Source organism: Dendropsophus ebraccatus, chromosome 4, assembly GCF_027789765.1.
Source record: "Dendropsophus ebraccatus isolate aDenEbr1 chromosome 4, aDenEbr1.pat, whole genome shotgun sequence".
Lineage (NCBI taxonomy): Eukaryota > Metazoa > Chordata > Amphibia > Anura > Hylidae > Dendropsophus > Dendropsophus ebraccatus.
This window is the reverse complement of record NC_091457.1, coordinates 170087298-170106406: the sequence shown is the minus strand read 5'-3', so window position 1 is coordinate 170106406 and position 19109 is coordinate 170087298. Positions and strand designations below refer to the sequence as shown.

Here is a 19109-nt window from a genome sequence, read left to right as displayed (position 1 = left end):
TGACACAGTCACAGTACACACTCATACGCTCCCCACACACAGTACACACTCATACAGCCCCGCACACAGTACACACTCATACATGCCTCAGAGTACACACTCATACACCCCCACACACACAGTACACACTCATACACCACTCACAGAGTACACAGTCATACACCCCCACACAGAGTACACACTCACACATCCCTCACAGAGTACACACTCACACACACACCCACAGAGTACACACTCACCCCCCCCCCCCCACAGAGTACACACTCATACACCCCTCACAGAGTACACACTCACACACCTCTCACAGAGTACACATTCACACACCTCTCACAGAGTACACACTTACACATCCCTCACAGAGTACACACTCACCCCCCCCCCCACAGAGTACACACTCACCCCCCCCCACAGAGTACACACTCACACCCCCCCACAGAGTACACACTCATACACCCCTCACAGAGTACACACTCATACACCCCTCACAGAGTACACACTCACACAACTCTCACAGAGTACACACTCATACACCCCCTCACACAGTACACACTCATACACCCCCTCACACAGTACACACCCATACACCCCCACACACAGTACACACTCATACACCCCCACACACTCATACACCCCCACACACAGTACACACTCATACACCCCTCAGAGTACACACTCATACACCCCCAGAGTACACACTCATACACCCCTCACAGAGTACACACTCATACACCCCTCACACACAGAGTACACACTCATACACCTTCTCACACAGTACACACTCATACCCCCCCCTCACACAGTACACACTCATACACCCCCACACACACAGTACACACTCATACACCCCCACACACAGTACACACTCATACACCCCTCAGAGTACACACTCATTCACCCCCACACACAGAGTACACACTCATACACCCCCCTACACAGAGTACACACTCATACACCACCACACACAGAGTACACACTCATACACATCCACACAGAGTACACACTCATACACCCCCTCAGAGTACACACTCATACACCCCCTCAGAGTACACACTCATACACCCCCACACAGAGTACACATTCAGACACCCCCTACACAGTACACACTCATACACCCCTCACAGAGTACACAGTCATACACCCCTCACAGAGTTCACAGTCATACACCCCCAGAGTACACAGTCATACACCCCTCACAGAGTACACACTAATACACCCCCACACAGTACACACTCATACACCTCTCACAGAGTACACAGTCATACACCCCCACAGAGTACACACTCATACACCCCTCACAGAGTACACACTCATACACCCCCACAAAGAGTACACACTCATACACCCCCAGAAAGAGTACACACTCATACACCCCTCACAGAGTACACATTAATACACCCCCACACAGTACACACTCATACACCTCTCACAGAGTACACAGTCATACACCCCTCAAAGAGTACACACTCATACACCCCCACAGAGTACACACTCATACACCCCCACAGAGTACACACTTATACACCCCTCACAGAGTACACACTCATAAACCCCCACAAAGAGTACACACTCATACACCCCCTCAGAGTACACACTCATACACCCCCTCACAGAGTACACAGTCATACACCCCCACACAGAGTACACATTCATACACCCGCTACACAGTACACACTCATATACCCCTCAGAGTACACAGTCATACACCCCCACACAGAGTACACACTCATACACCCCTTACAGAGTACACACTCATACACCCCTCACAGAGTACACACTAATACACCCCTCACAGAGTACACACATACACCCCCTCACAGAGTACACTCATACACCCCCTCACACAGTACACACTCATACACCCCTCACAGAATACACACTCATACAACCCCACACACAGTACACACTCATACACCCCAGAGTACACACTCATACACCCCTCACAGAATACACACTCATACAACCCCACACACAGTACACACTCATACAACCCCACACAGAGTACACACTCATACACATCTCACAGAGTACACACTCATACACCCCCACACAGTACACAGTCATACACCCCCTCACAGTCAGAGTACACACTCATACAGCCCTCAGAGTACACACTCATACACCCCCACACAGAGTACACACTCATACACCTCTCACAGAGTACACACTCATACAGCCCACACAGAGTACACACTCATACACATCTCACAGAGTACACACTCATACACCCCTCACAGAGTACACACTCATACAACCCCACACAGAGTACACAGTCATACACCCCCACACAGTACACAGTCATACACCCCCTCACAGTCAGAGTACACACTCATACAGCCCTCAGAGTACACACTCATACACCCCCACACAGAGTACACACTCATACACCTCTCACAGAGTACACACTCATACAGCCCACACAGAGTACACACTCATACACATCTCACAGAGTACACACTCATACACCCCTCACAGAGTACACACTCATACAACCCCACACAGAGTACACAGTCATACACCCCCACAGAGTACACATTCATACACCCGCTACACAGTACACACTCATATACCCCTCAGAGTACACAGTCATACACCCCCACACAGAGTACACACTCATACACCCCTTACAGAGTACACACTCATACACCCCTCAGAGTACACACTAATACACCCCTCACAGAGTACACACTAACACACCCCTCACAGAGTACACACTCATACACCCCCTCACAGAGTACACACTCATACACCCCCTCACAGAGTACACACTCATACACCCCCTCACACAGTACACACTCATACATCCCTCACAGAATACACACTCATACAACCCCACACACAGTACACACTCATACACCCCACACAGAGTACACACTAATACACCCCTCACAGAGTACACACTCATACACCCCCTCACAGAGTACACACTCATACACCCCCTCACACAGTACACACTCATACACCCCTCACAGAATACACACTCATACAACCCCACACACAGTACACACTCATACACCCCAGAGTACACACTCATACACCCCTCACAGAATACACACTCATACAACCCCACACACAGTACACACTCATACAACCCCACACAGAGTACACACTCATACACATCTCACAGAGTACACACTCATACACCCCTTACAGAGTACACACTCATACACCCCCACACAGTACACAGTCATACACCCCCTCACAGTCAGAGTACACACTCATACAGCCCTCACAGAGTACACACTCATACACCCCCACACAGAGTACACACTCATACACATCTCACAGAGTACACACTCATACACCCCTCACAGAGTACACACTCATACACCCCTCACAGAGTACACACTTATACACCCCCTCACAGAGTACACACTCATACACCCCCACACACAGTACACACTCATACACCCCCACACACAGCACACACTCATACACCACCACACAGAGTACAAACTCATACACCCCCCACACAGAGTACACACTCATACACCCCCCCACACAGAGTACACACTCATACACCCCTCACAGAATACACACTCATACACACCTAACAGAGTACACACTCATTCACCCCCCCCCCACACAGAGTACAAACTCATACACCCCCACACAGAGTACACACTCATACACCCCCACACAGAGTACACACCCCTCACAGAATACACACTCATACACCCCCTACACAGTACACAGTCATACACCCCTCACAGAGTACACACTCATACACCCCTCACAGAGTACACACTCATACACCCCCACACAGAGCACACACTCATACACATCTCACAGACTACACACTCATACACATCTCACAGAGTACACACTCATACACCCCTTACAGAGTACACACTCATACACCCCCTCACAGTCAGAGTACACACTCATACACCCCTCACAGAGTACACACTCATACACCCCCACACAGAGTACACACTCATACACCTCTCACAGAGTACACACTCATACACATCTCACAGAGTACACACTTATACACCCCTCACAGAGTACACACTAATACACCCCTCACAGAGTACACACTCATACACCCCTCACAGAGTACACACTCATACACCCCTCACACAGTACACACTCATACAACCCCACACACAGTACACACTCATACAACCCCACACACAGTACACACTCATACACCCCCCCACACAGAGTACACACTCATACACCCCTCACAGAATACACACTCATACACACCTCACAGAGTACACACTCATTCACCCCCCCCCCACACAGAGTACAAACTCATACACCCCCACACAGAGTACACACTCATACACCCCCACACAGAGTACACACCCCTCACAGAATACACACTCATACACCCCCTACACAGTACACAGTCATACACCCCTCACAGAGTACACAGTCATACACCCCTCACAGAGTACACACTCATACACCCCCACACAGAGCACACACTCATACACATCTCACAGACTACACACTCATACACATCTCACAGAGTACACACTCATACACCCCCTCACAGTCAGAGTACACACTCATACACCCCTCACAGAGTACACACTCATACACCCCCACACAGAGTACACACTCATACACCTCTCACAGAGTACACACTCATACAGCCCACACAGAGTACACACTCATACACATCTCACAGAGTAGACACTTATACACCCCTCACAGAATACACACTCATACACCCCCTACACAGTACACAGTCATACACCCCTCACAGAGTACACACTCATACACCCCTCACAGAGTACACACTCACACACCTCTCACAGAGTACACACTCATACACCCCCTCACAGAGTACACACTCATACACCCCCTCACAGAGTACACACTCATACACCCCCACACAGAGTACACACTCATACACCCCCACACAGAGTACACACTCATACACCCCTCACAGAGTACACACTCCTACACCCCTCACAGAGTACACACTCATACACCCCCACACAGAGTACACACTCATACACATCTCACAGAGTACACACTCATACACATCTCACAGAGTACACACTCATACACCCCTCACAGAGTACACACTAATACACCCCTCACAGAGTACACACTCATACACCCCTCACAGAATACACACTCATACAACCCCACACACAGTACACACTCATACAACCCCACACAGAGTACACACTCATACAGCCCACACACAGAGTAAGCACTCATACACATCTCACAGAGTACACACTCATACAACCCCACACACAGTACACACATTTATACAACCCCACACAGAGTACACACTCATACAGCCCACACACAGAGTAAGCACTCATACATCTCCTCGACACATTTTCCCCTCAGACTCCAGACAGCTTCAGTCCCCTTCACGGGATTCGTCCCTCCTGGCACCATATTCGGTAATTTCCGTAAAGTGTCATATTCAGCTCGCCCAGCACTCGTTAATTTCCGTACAGTTTCATGTTCGGCTCGCCCAGCACTCGGTAATTTCCGTACAGTGTTATGTTCGTCTCGCCCAGCACTGGGTAATTTCCGTACAGTGTTATGTTCGGCTCGCCCAGCACTCGGTAATTTCCGTACAGTGTTATGTTCGGCTCCCCTGGCACTCGGTAATTTCCGTACAGTGTCATCATTCGGCTCGGCTATTCCCGGCCCATCGGGCGGCGCCATTTTGTTTATACGTGGAGTCGGCGGCGGAGGTGCACTTTCGGCTCACATAAGGAGTGGCGACCAATCCGGCAATGGACGGGTACGTGATTGTGGCCCGAGGCCGTGGGGGTGAGGGGGACCGGGCTGGGCCCGTCTGTGGGCGGCGGGTGTGCGGGGCGTGACTTTACCTCAGGACCCTGTGTGTCCCGTTATGGCGGGAAGGTGTGAGGAGAGACAGCGGCGGCCGGGTGAGGGCCCCTGTGTGCGGGGAGAGGAGGGCGAGGGCCCCTGTGTGCGGGGAGAGGAGGAGGGCGAGGGCCCCTGTGTGCGGGGAGAGGAGGAGGGCGAGGGCCCCTGTGTGCGGGGAGAGGAGGAGGGCGAGGGCCCCTGTGTGCGGGGAGATGAGGAGGGCGAGGGCCCCTGTGTGCGGGGAGAGGAGGAGGGCGAGGGCCCCTGTGTGCGGGGAGATGAGGAGGGCGAGGGCCCCTGTGTGCGGGGAGAGGAGGAGGGCGAGGGCCCCTGTGTGCGGGGAGATGAGGAGGGCGAGGGCCCCTGTGTGCGGGGAGAGGAGGAGGGCCCCTGTGTGCGGGGAGAGGAGGAGGGCGAGGGCCCCTGTGTGCGGGGAGAGGAGGGGGGCGAGGGCCCCTGTGTGCGGGGAGAGGAGGAGGGCGAGGGCCCCTGTGTGCGGGGAGAGGAGGAGGGCGAGGGCCCCTGTGTGCTGGGAGAGGAGGAGGAGGGCGAGGGCCCCTGTGTGCGGGGAGAGGAGGAGGGCGAGGGCCCCTGTGTGCGGGGAGAGGAGGAGGGCGAGGGCCCCTGTGTGCGGGGAGAGGAGGAGGGCGAGGGCCCCTGTGTGCGGGGAGAGGAGGAGGGCGAGGGCCCCTGTGTGCGGGGAGAGGAGGAGGGCGAGGGCCCCTGTGTGCGGGGAGAGGAGGAGGGCGAGGGCCCCTGTGTGCGGGGAGAGGAGGGGGGCGAGGGCCCCTGTGTGCGGGGAGATGAGGAGGGCGAGGGCCCCTGTGTGCGGGGAGAGGAGGAGGGCCCCTGTGTGCGGGGAGAGGAGGAGGGCGAGGGCCCCTGTGTGCGGGGAGAGGAGGAGGGCGAGGGCCCCTGTGTGCGGGGAGAGGAGGAGGGCGAGGGCCCCTGTGTGCGGGGAGAGGAGGAGGGCGAGGGCCCCTGTGTGCTGGGAGAGGAGGAGGAGGGCGAGGGCCCCTGTGTGCGGGGAGAGGAGGAGGGCGAGGGCCCCTGTGTGCGGGGAGAGGAGGAGGGCGAGGGCCCCTGTGTGCGGGGAGAGGAGGAGGGCGAGGGCCCCTGTGTGCGGGGAGAGGAGGAGGGCGAGGGCCCCTGTGTGCGGGGAGAGGAGGAGGGCGAGGGCCCCTGTGTGCGGGGAGAGGAGGAGGGCGAGGGCCCCCTGTGTGCGGGGAGAGGAGGGCGAGGGCCCCTGTGTGCGGGGAGAGGAGGGGGGCGAGGGCCCCTGTGTGCGGGGAGAGGAGGGCGAGGGCCCCTGTGTGCGGGGAGAGGAGGGCGAGGAGGGCGAGGGCCCCTGTGTGCGGGGAGAGGAGGGAGAGGAGGGCGAGGGCCCCTGTGTGCGGGGAGAGGAGGAGGGCGAGGGCCCCTTTGTGCGGGGAGAGGAGGAGGGCGAGGGCCCCTGTGTGCGGGGAGAGGAGGAGGGCGAGGGCCCCTGTGTGCGGGGAGAGGAGGAGGGCCCCTGTGTGCGGGGAGAGGAGGAGGGCGAGGGCCCCCTGTGTGCGGGGAGAGGAGGAGGGCGAGGGCCCCTGTGTGCGGGGAGAGGAGGAGGAGGGCGAGGGCCCCTGTGTGCGGGGAGAGGAGGAGGGGGGCCCCTGTGTGCGGGGAGAGGAGGGGGGCGAGGGCCCCTGTGTGCGGGGAGAGGAGGAGGAGGGAGAGGGCCCCTGTGTGCGGGGAGAGGAGGAGGAGGGCGAGGGCCCCTGTGTGCGGGGAGAGGAGGAGGAGGGAGAGGGCCCCTGTGTGCGGGGAGAGGAGGAGGGCCCCGGGGTGAGGACTGGCGGCGTTGGCCTCCTTAGTCGGTGACTGGTGGTCGCGGTGTGTGGAGAGCTCTGGCCCCCTGGTAATCTCTGGATCTAGTGGGTAATAATTCATCACTTATTAATAATATGAACATTGGAGGAGATTTATCAGACATGGTGTATAGTGACACTGGCTCAGTCACCCCCGGCAACCAATCAGATTCCATCTCTCATTTTCAAAAGAGTCTGTGAGGAATAAAAGGTGGAATCTGATTGGTTGCCGGGGGTGACTGAGCCTGTGTCACTTTACACCATGTCTGATAAATCTCCCAGATAGAACCTAAATAAAGAGTGAGGTACTGACTGATGCCAGGGTCCATGGGTGAGGTACTGACTGATGCCAGGGCCCATGGGTGAGGTACTGACTGATGCCAGGGTCTATGGGTGAGGTACTGACTGATGCCAGGGTCTATGGGTGAGGTACTGACTGATGCCAGGGTCTATGGGTGAGGTACTGACTGATGCCAGGGTCTATGGGTGAGGTACTGACTGATGCCAGGGTCTATGGGTGAGGTACTGACTGATGCCAGGGTCTATGGGTGAGGTACTGACTGATGCCAGGGTCTATGGGTGAGGTACTGACTGATGCCAGGGTCTATGGGTGAGGTACTGACTGATGCCAGGGTCTATGGGTGAGGTACTGACTGATGCCAGGGTCTATGGGTGAGGTACTGACTGATGCCAGGGTCTATGGGTGAGGACTGTGGGCAGTAGTGACTCTGATACCATGGATATGGGGGGGGGGGTTGGGTTATTGGGACCCCCCCCCCCCTACTTAAAAATCACCATTGTGAATGGCTGATGGTGTCTCTCCCCCTGGATTCCCTATTAAAATGCATCTTAATGAGGTGGGGGCTGGGCGGTGGGGAAACAAAGCCTCCCTGGGTGACCTTACAATCGTACCCTATAGATATTTGCGACATTGGGCCTTGTTCCTATTACATCTGCAGCCTGTTCTGTAAGGTTGGGGTGTACGCAGCTGTATATGTTATTGAGGTGCCGTACACCTTAGGGCAGAGTTACCATAACAGTGGCTTGGGATGATATACATTGGTCTGAAGGCCTTATTTCCTGACAATAGGTTATTGTTACCCCATGTAAGGCCCCGTTCCCACTGAGCAAAACTAGTGGAATTCTGCGGCGGAATGCCGTTAGCCTCCCGTTCATAATGGGAGTCTATGGGAGGTGCGCGCTCCTGCTCTGTCCGCGCTAAAGAATGAACAGACCGATGTTAAAGGGGTGGAAAATTTTAAGGTATTGCATTTTCCCCCAAAAGTTATACAAATTTCTAATATACACTTATTCTCGCCGTCCCTCCGCTGGGTCCCGGCGCCTTCTCGCCGTCCCTCCGCTGGGTCCCGGCGCCTTCTCGCCGTCCCTCCGCTGGGTCCCGGCGCCTTCTCGTCGTCCCTCCGCTGGGTCCCGGCGCCTTCTCATCGTCCCTCCGCCGGGTCCCAGTCATTATCTCTGGCTTCCTTGGACCTGTTGTTTAGTAGCCGGTGTATAATGAAACAGTAGTCTTATGGTCACTTGGATCTGCCATCAGCTTTTAGCACATTCTCTGTGTAATCTCCTGGTTTACTCTGTTTACTTTGACGCTCAGTAGTTCTAGACATAAGAGAAGAGAGGCTTTGTTAGCGGACAGTCTGGCGGTGGAAGTTTCAGCCATATGGAATTGGTCATTTGTTTCCTGGCGTTGGTCCAGGGAGCAGTCAGCATATTACATGGCTGTGTCTGATGATGGAGCGGGGGAGGGGGTCGCTGCTTATTGTGACCAGAGCATCCGCCCTCATAGATGCAGCATGGTGGAGATCATTCAGCTTTATGTCCCTGCACTCCGATGCTGCAGTTCTGATGGCTCCCGGCCTTCTCACCGTCCTCTTGTGACGTGCCGCCTCAGCAATCACCAGCTTTCTTGTGTTTTTGTAGCACTTTCCCCATTTCGTGCATTTAATTTTTTTTTGTCTTTTTGTAGGTCAGTGGGAAATGGCTTCTGCTCATTGGCATTTATTTTTACATCTGCAGTATATTGTAGGGATGGGTCTCTCCTGTGGGCCCAGTATCTGCAGTATATTGTAGGGATGGGTCTCTCCTGTGGGCCCAGTATCTGCAGTATATTGTAGGGATGGGTCTCTGTGCTGTGGGCCCAGTATCTGCAGTATATTGTAGGGATGGGTCTCTGTGCTGTGGGCCCAGTATCTGCAGTATATTGTAGGGATGGGTCTCTGTGCTGTGGGCCCAGTATCTGCAGTATATTGTAGGGATGGGTCTCTGTGCTGTGGGCCCAGTATCTGCAGTATATTGTAGGGATGGGTCTCTCCTGTGGGCCCAGTATCTGCAGTATATTGTAGGGATGGGTCTCTCCTGTGGGCCCAGTATCTGCAGTATATTGTAGGGATGGGTCTCTCTCCTGTGGGCCCAGTATCTGCAGTATATTGTAGGGATGGGTCTCTGTGCTGTGGGCCCAGTATCTGCAGTATATTGTAGGGATGGGTCTCTCCTGTGGGCCCAGTATCTGCAGTATATTGTAGGGATGGGTCTCTGTGCTGTGGGCCCAGTATCTGCAGTATATTGTAGGGATGGGTCTCTGTGCTGTGGGCCCAGTATCTGCAGTATATTGTAGGGATGGGTCTCTGTGCTGTGGGCCCAGTATCTGCAGTATATTGTAGGGATGGGTCTCTGTGCTGTGGGCCCAGTATCTGCAGTATATTGTAGGGATGGGTCTCTCCTGTGGGCCCAGTATCTGCAGTATATTGTAGGGATGGGTCTCTCCTGTGGGCCCAGTATCTGCAGTATATTGTAGGATGGGTCTCTCTCCTGTGGGCCCAGTATCTGCAGTATATTGTAGGGATGGGTCTCTGTGCTGTGGGCCCAGTATCTGCAGTATATTGTAGGGATGGGTCTCTCCTGTGGGCCCAGTATCTGCAGTATATTGTAGGGATGGGTCTCTCCTGTGGGCCCAGTATCTGCAGTATATTGTAGGGATGGGTCTATCTCCTCTGGGCCCAGTATCTGCAGTATATTGTAGGGATGGGTCTCTCCTGTGGGCCCAGTATCTGCAGTATATTGTAGGGATGGGTCTCTCCTGTGGGCCCAGTATCTGCAGTATATTGTAGGGATGGGTCTCTCCTGTGGGCCCAGTATCTGCAGTATATTGTAGGGATGGGTCTGTGCTGTGGGCCCAGTATCTGCAGTATATTGTAGGGATGGGTCTCTGTGCTGTGGGCCCAGTATCTGCAGTATATTGTAGGGATGGGTCTCTCCTGTGGGCCCAGTATCTGCAGTATATTGTAGGGATGGGTCTCTCTCCTGTGGGCCCAGTATCTGCAGTATATTGTAGGGATGGGTCTCTCCTGTGGGCCCAGTATCTGCAGTATATTGTAGGGATGGGTCTCTCTCCTGTGGGCCCAGTATCTGCAGTATATTGTAGGGATGGGTCTCTCCTGTGGGCCCAGTATCTGCAGTATATTGTAGGGATGGGTCTCTCCTGTGGGCCCAGTATCTGCAGTATATTGTAGGGATGGGTCTCTGTGCTGTGGGCCCAGTATCTGCAGTATATTGTAGGGATGGGTCTCTCTCCTGTGGGCCCAGTATCTGCAGTATATTGTAGGGATGGGTCTCTCCTGTGGGCCCAGTATCTGCAGTATATTGTAGGGATGGGTCTCTCCTGTGGGCCCAGTATCTGCAGTATATTGTAGGGATGGGTCTCTCCTGTGGGCCCAGTATCTGCAGTATATTGTAGGGATGGGTCTCTCCTGTGGGCCCAGTATCTGCAGTATATTGTAGGGATGGGTCTCTGTGCTGTGGGCCCAGTATCTGCAGTATATTGTAGGGATGGGTCTCTGTGCTATGGGCCCAGTATCTGCAGTATATTGTAGTGATCGGTCTCTCTCCTGTGGGCCCAGTATCTGTAGTATATTGTAGGGATGGGTCTCTCTCCTGTGGGCCCAGTATCTGCAGTATATTGTAGGGATGGGTCTCTCCTGTGGGCCCAGTATCTGCAGTATATTGTAGGGATGGGTCTCTCCTGTGGGCCCAGTATCTGCAGTATATTGTAGGGATGGGTCTCTCCTGTGGGCCCAGTATCTGCAGTATATTGTAGGGATGGGTCTCTCCTGTGGGCCCAGTATCTGCAGTATATTGTAGGGATGGGTCTCTCCTGTGGGCCCAGTATCTGCAGTATATTGTAGGGATGGGTCTCTCTCCTGTGGGCCCAGTATCTGCAGTATATTGTAGGGATGGGTCTCTGTGCTGTGGGCCCAGTATCTGCAGTATATTGTAGGGTTGGGTCTCTCCTGTGGGCCCAGTATCTGCAGTATATTGTAGGGATGGGTCTCTGTGCTGTGGCCCAGTATCTGCAGTATATTGTAGGGATGGGTCTCTGTGCTGTGGGCCCAGTATCTGCAGTATATTGTAGGGATGGGTCTCTCCTGGTGGGCCCAGTATCTGCAGTATATTGTAGGGATGGGTCCTGTGCTGTGGGCCTAGTATCTGCAGTATATTGTAGGGATGGGTCTCTGTGCTGTGGGCCTAGTATCTGCAGTATATTGTAGGGATGGGTCTCTGTGCTGTGGGCCTAGTATCTGCAGTATATTGTAGGGATGGGTCTCTGTGCTGTGGGCCCAGTATATGCAGTATATTGTAGGGATGGGTCTCTCCTGTGGGCCCAGTATCTGCAGTATATTGTAGGGATGGGTCTCTCTCCTGTGGGCCCAGTATCTGCAGTATATTGTAGGGATGGGTCTCTCTCCTGTGGGCCCAGTATATGCAGTATATTGTAGGGATGGGTCTCTCTCCTGTGGGCCCAGTATCTGCAGTATATTGTAGGGATGGGTCTCTCCTGTGGGCCCAGTATCTGCAGTATATTGTAGGGATGGGTCTCTCCTGTGGGCCCAGTATCTGCAGTATATTGTAGGGATGGGTCTCTGTGCTGTGGGGCCCAGTATCTGCAGTATATTGTAGGGATGGGTCTCTCCTGTGGGCCCAGTATCTGCAGTATATTGTAGGGATGGGTCTCTGTGCTGTGGGCCCAGTATCTGCAGTATATTGTAGGGATGGGTCTCTCCTGTGGGCCCAGTATCTGCAGTATATTGTAGGGATGGGTCTCTGTGCTGTGGGCCCAGTATCTGCAGTATATTGTAGGGATGGGTCTCTGTGCTGTGGGCCCAGTATCTGCAGTATATTGTAGGGATGGGTCTCTCCTGTGGGCCCAGTATCTGCAGTATATTGTAGGGATGGGTCTGTCCTGTGGGCCCAGTATCTGCAGTATATTGTAGGGATGGGTCTCTGTGCTGTGGGCCCAGTATCTGCAGTATATTGTAGGGATGGGTCTCTCCTGTGGGCCCAGTATCTGCTGTATTTTGTAGGGATGGGTCTCTCTCCTGTGGGCCCAGTATCTGCAGTATATTGTAGGGATGGGTCTGTCTCCTGTGGGCCCAGTATCTGCAGTATATTGTAGGGATGGGTCTCTCCTGTGGGCCCAGTATCTGTAGTATATTGTAGGGATGGGTCTCTCTCCTGTGGGCCCAGTATCTGCAGTATATTGTAGGGATGGGTCTCTCCTGTGGGCCCAGTATCTGCAGTATATTGTAGGGATGGGTCTCTGTGCTGTGGGCCCAGTATCTGCAGTATATTGTAGGGATGGGTCTCTGTGCTGTAGGCCCAGTATCTGTAGTATATTGTAGGGATGGGTCTCTCCTGTGGGCCCAGTATCTGCAGTATATTGTAGGGATGGGTCTCTCTCCTGTGGGCCCAGTATCTGCAGTATATTGTAGGGATGGGTCTCTGTGCTGTGGGCCCAGTATCTGCAGTATATTGTAGGGATGGGTCTCTCCTGTGGGCCCAGTATCTGCAGTATATTGTAGGGATGGGTCTCTGTGCTGTGGGCCCAGTATCTGCAGTATATTGTAGGGGATGGGTCTCTGTGCTGTGGGCCCAGTATCTGCAGTATATTGTAGGGATGGGTCTCTCCTGTGGGCCCAGTATCTGCAGTATATTGTAGGGATGGGTCTCTCCTGTGGGCCCAGTATCTGCAGTATATTGTAGGGATGGGTCTCTGTGCTGTGGGCCCAGTATCTGCAGTATATTGTAGGGATGGGTCTCTGTGCTGTGGGCCCAGTATCTGCAGTATATTGTAGGGATGGGTCTCTCCTGTGGGCCCAGTATCTGCAGTATATTGTAGGGATGGGTCTCTCCTGTGGGCCCAGTATATGCAGTATATTGTAGGGATGGGTCTCTCTCCTGTGGGCCCAGTATCTGCAGTATATTGTAGGGATGGGTCTCTCCTGTGGGCCCAGTATCTGCAGTATATTGTAGGGATGGGTCTCTCCTGTGGGCCCAGTATCTGCAGTATATTGTAGGGATGGGTCTCTGTGCTGTGGGCCCAGTATCTGCAGTATATTGTAGGGATGGGTCTCTGTGCTGTGGGCCCAGTATATGCAGTATATTGTAGGGATGGGTCTCTCCTGTGGGCCCAGTATCTGCAGTATATTGTAGGGATGGGTCTCTGTGCTGTGGGCCCAGTATCTGCAGTATATTGTAGGGATGGGTCTCTCCTGTGGGCCAGTATCTGCAGTATATTGTAGGGATGGGTCTCTGTGCTGTGGGCCCAGTATCTGCAGTATATTGTAGGGATGGGTCTCTCCTGTGGGCCCAGTATCTGCAGTATATTGTAGGGATGGGTCTCTGTGCTGTGGGCCCAGTATCTGCAGTATATTGTAGGGATGGGTCTCTCCTGTGGGCCCAGTATCTGCAGTATATTGTAGGGATGGGTCTCTCCTGTGGGCCCAGTATCTGCAGTATATTGTAGGGATGGGTCTGTGCTGTGGGCCCAGTATCTGCAGTATATTGTAGGGATGGGTCTCTGTGCTGTGGGCCCAGTATCTGCAGTATATTGTAGGGATGGGTCTCTCCTGTGGGGCCCAGTATCTGCAGTATATTGTAGGGATGGGTCTCTCTGTGGGCCCAGTATCTGCAGTATATTGTAGGGATGGGTCTCTCCTGTGGGCCCAGTATCTGCAGTATATTGTAGGGATGGGTCTCTGTGCTGTGGGCCCAGTATCTGCAGTATATTGTAGGGATGGGTCTCTGTGCTGTGGGCCCAGTATCTGCAGTATATTGTAGGGATGGGTCTCTCCTGTGGGCCCAGTATCTGCAGTATATTGTAGGGATGGGTCTCTGTGCTGTGGGCCCAGTATCTGCAGTATATTGTATGGATGGGTCTGTCCTGTGGGCCCAGTATCTGCAGTATATTGTAGGGATGTGTCTCTCCTGTGGGCCCAGTATCTGCAGTATATTGTAGGGATGGGTCTCTGTGCTGTGGGCCCAGTATCTGCAGTATATTGTAGGGATGGGTCTCTGTGCTGTGGGCCCAGTATCTGCAGTATATTGTATGGATGGGTCTCTCCTGTGGGCCCAGTATCTGCAGTATATTGTAGGGATGGGTCTGTCCTGTGGGCCCAGTATCTGCAGTATATTGTAGGGATGGGTCTCACCTGTGGGCCCAGTATCTGCAGTATATTGTAGGGATGGGTTTCTCCCGTGGGCCCAGTATCTGCAGTATATTGTAGGGATGGGTCTGTCCTGTGGGCCCAGTATCTGCAGTATATTGTAGGGATGGGTCTCACCTGTGGGCCCAGTATCTGCAGTATATTGTAGGGATGTGTCTCACCTGTGGGCCCAGTATCTGCAGTATATTGTAGGGCTGGGTCTCTGTGCTGTGGTCCCAGTATCTGCAGTATATTGTAGGGATGGGTTTCTCCCGTGGGCCCAGTATCTGTAGTATATTGCAGAACTGCTCCTTTAGGGTGTGTTCACACTTCGGAAATGGCATGGGATTTCGAATGGAGTTTGCGCCACAGTCTCTGCTTGAAATTCTGCTATCCCATTTGATTCCATGGGATTCCTCGAGCACAGTCTTACAAATCCCATGGAATTAATGGAACTGCAGAATTTCAAGCAGACACTGACGCAAACTCCACTTGAAATTCCTCAATGATTCCATAGTGTGAACACACCCTTATGTCCTGCTTATTGCCGATCAGTTCTGCCTGTTTGATCCATTTGCACACCAGCCATTATTCTTGTATATGCCATTCTTCAGCCGATTTCTGCCTTTAATCCCTTTTCCACAGGGCGATTTACCTGCAAGGAGCGTTCCTAGGAATGCCCATTTGGTTGATCAGCCTGTATAAAATTGCCAGGGATCAGCGTGACCGTAAAACCGTATCCTTATTGGCCACATATTTCCCTATATACAGGGGACCGTGGCTGATAACTGTTAGTGCACACGTGAACCCAGCACTGTGACTTATCAGGCCTTGTAAAGGCACTGTGGGCGAGCGCCAATCTTGCTGGTCAGTGCTCGTTTGTGTCTTTGTATGGTCCTGTATTGGGGCATGTAAAACCTCGCTCTCATACCCTCTGGTAGGTTGTCGATTTAGAACCTAAAATTATCGCTAATCGTTCGCTGTAATTCCACATTTACCCAAGTTCTGCATTTTTTTTTCACTTATCGTTCAGTGTAATAGCGCATTGTTCATTGTGTTGCTGGGATCAGAAGGAATAAACGATCATAGTAACGCAATAACGATCGTACCGAACGACGATCATTCTGTGTAATATGGTGAACGATTTCAGGTTAATGATAAACAATCTCATTTACGTTTGTTAATCGTTAACATTCGCTCCTTGTAATAGGACCCTTAGAGTACAGGACAGTTTAGCTATTCGGGGGGTGGGGCTTTTAACAGAAGAGGCATTTCTGTCTGATAAGATATATTACTTATTTCTTATATTTGCTTGTACTATTGATTTATGTGTCGTTGGCTGTAATGACTGTTACCCTGGTTTGGCTGTTATAATGAAGGTTTTTTTTGGGGGGCGCAGACATTTCTCTCTACTACTAACTAGTTGTTTATTAGAGTGTGTGCACACTGAGGAAATATTGCAGACAACTAGCCGTGGATTCTGCCGCTCATCCCTGCGTGCTCCCGCTTTACTCTGCCTGTCCCATAGGCTCCATTTTATGCTCAGGCAAATTCCGCTGTCTGCCCCAAGAATGGACATGTCATATGGGGCGGGCGGAGAGTGAAGCGGGGACGAGTGGCAGAATCCACAGCAAGTTATCTGTGAGAATACCTCAGCGTGCACATACCATAAAAGGGAATGTGCTCTGAGCTCAGCCTCCTCCTCTCTCTGCATCGGTCACAGAGCATGCCCCACAAACTCTCCCATAGAATCAACGAGGTCAGCTTCAGTCTAGTCCCTTCCAAGACTGTCCATGGAGCTTGTTTATAGATGAGCTAATTTACAGTAGGAAAGAAGCGTTCTGTTCATCAGTCTGCAGGGCTTTGAAGTGTGCTGCACTCCATGCCGCTCCTCCCCAGGTGCTGGGGAAAGATGGATCCCATCCAGGGGAGTAGGGGTACGGAGCTGAGAACGCTTCAAAGCCCCACAGCCCAAATTGCTTTGCTTTGTTCCTACTGTAAATTTGCTAATTCCTAGGCTTGTTGTAAAGCATGTCACAAAATGCTGTGATAAGTATTTCAGCCAAGATGGCCACCCCCTTTATTTATGATCACTTAATTGCTTCGTATGTGTGATCAGTAATAATCTATACAACATTCACTGTTTAAAAGTTCCTTTCTTTTCTCTTGTTACAGCATTGTTACTGATGTTGCAGTGGGCGTTAAGGTAAGCTGTCCTGTGTCCTTGGTTCTTCTGTGTATGGAGCCTCATTCTCCTCATTACATGTGTGCCACATACCTGACGCAACTTTATCTCACTACTAGAGTATGGGTGTCAGTGGTGTGACACTACTAGAGATTGTAGTCTACTGCACTTTACATAGTTGGACAATTTTGATCCCTGTCCCCATTAGGGCTCACAATCTAAATAACAGGAGTGACTGCACAGTGCGACCGCTCATAATCCTTAGCAATAAGAGGGGTGACTACGAGGTGCGGCCACTCAAAGCCCTAGGCAATAAGAGAGGTCACTGCACAGTGCGTCCACTCATAATCCCTAACAATAAGAGAGGTGACTGCGCGGTGTGGCTGCTCATAATCCTCAGGAATAAGAGGTGACTGCACGGTGCAACCGCTCATAATCCTCAGTAATAAGAGGGGTAACTGCAGAGTGTGGCCGCGCATAAGACTCAGCAATAAGAGGGGTCACTGCACGCTCCGGCCGCTCATAATCCTCAGGAATAAGAGAGGTGACTGCATGGTGCGGCTGCTCATAAGCTTCAGGAATAAGAGAGGTGACTGCATGGTGCGGCTGCTCATAAGCCTCAGGAATAAGAGAGGTGACTGCATGGTGCGGCTGCTCATAATCCTCAGGAATAAGAGAGGTGACTGCATGGTGCGGCTGCTCATAAGCCTCAGGAATAAGAGAGGTGACTGCATGGTGCGGCTGCTCATAATCCTCAGAAATAAGAGAGGTGACTGCATGGTGCTGCTGCTCATAAGCCTCAGGAATAAGAGAGGTGACTGCATGGTGCGGCTGCTCATAAGCTTCAGGAATAAGAGCGGTGACTGCACGATCCGGCCGCTCATAATCCTCAGGAATAAGAGGTGACTGCATGGTGCGGCTGCTCATAAGCCTCAGGAATAAGAGAGGTGACTGCATGGTGCGGCTGCTCATAAGCCTCAGGAATAAGAGAGGTGACTGCATGGTGCGGCTGCTCATAAGCCTCAGGAATAAGAGAGGTGACTGCATGGTGCGGCTGCTCATAAGCCTCAGGAATAAGAGAGGTGACTGCATGGTGCGGCTGCTCATAAGCTTCAGGAATAAGAGAGGTGACTGCACTGTGAGGCCGCTCATAAGGCTCAGGAATAAGAGAGGTGACTGCACGATCCGGCCGCTCATAATCCTCAGGAATAAGAGAGGTGACTGCACTGTGAGGCCGCTCATAAGGCTCAGGAATAAGAAGGGTGACTGCACGGTGCGGCTGCTCATAAGCCTCAGAAATAAGAGGGGTCACTGCACGATCCGGCCGCTCATAATCCTCAGGAATAAGAGAGGTGACTGCACGGTGCGGCTGCTCACAAGTCTCACCCCCCCCCCCCCCCCCAAGTAGTTCTCCATACAGTGGTCACCCCCCGCCCCTCCCCCCCAGTAGTGCTCCATACAGTGGTCACACCTCCCCCCCAGTAGTGCTCCATAAAGTGGTCACCCCCCCCAGTAGTGCTCCATAAAGTGGTCACCCCCCCCCCCCTCAGTGGTCATCCCCCCCTCAGTAGTGCCCCATACAGTGGTCATCCCCCCCTCAGTAGTGCCCCACACAGTGGTCATCCCCCCCTCAGTAGTGCTCCATACAGTGGTCATCCTCCCCTCAGTAGTGCCCCATAGTGGTCATCCCCCCCTCAGTAGTGCCCCATACAGTGGTCATTCCCCCCCCCCCCTCATTAGTGCCCCATACAGTGGTCATCCCCCCCCTCAGTA

The 19109-nt window shown here is 53.0% G+C and overlaps 1 protein-coding gene across 3 annotated transcripts in view; it reads left to right on the top strand.

Annotated features, from left to right (window-relative positions):
- Positions 1-5608: 5608 nt before the first annotated feature.
- PTBP2 (polypyrimidine tract binding protein 2) overlaps positions 5609-19109 on the top strand; it is a 52730-nt gene continuing 39229 nt past the window's right edge. The window contains exons 1-2 of one of the 3 annotated variants that reach the window (XM_069967722.1): positions 5609-5725; positions 17327-17357. In XM_069967722.1, the coding sequence (XP_069823823.1) occupies positions 5718-5725; positions 17327-17357 (39 nt within the window). In that variant the 5' untranslated portion in view covers positions 5609-5717. Of the gene's footprint in view, positions 5726-5852; positions 5874-7702; positions 7726-17326; positions 17358-19109 lie in introns of those variants that run through there. The other 2 variants (XM_069967723.1, XM_069967724.1) reach the window with 2 other exon arrangements.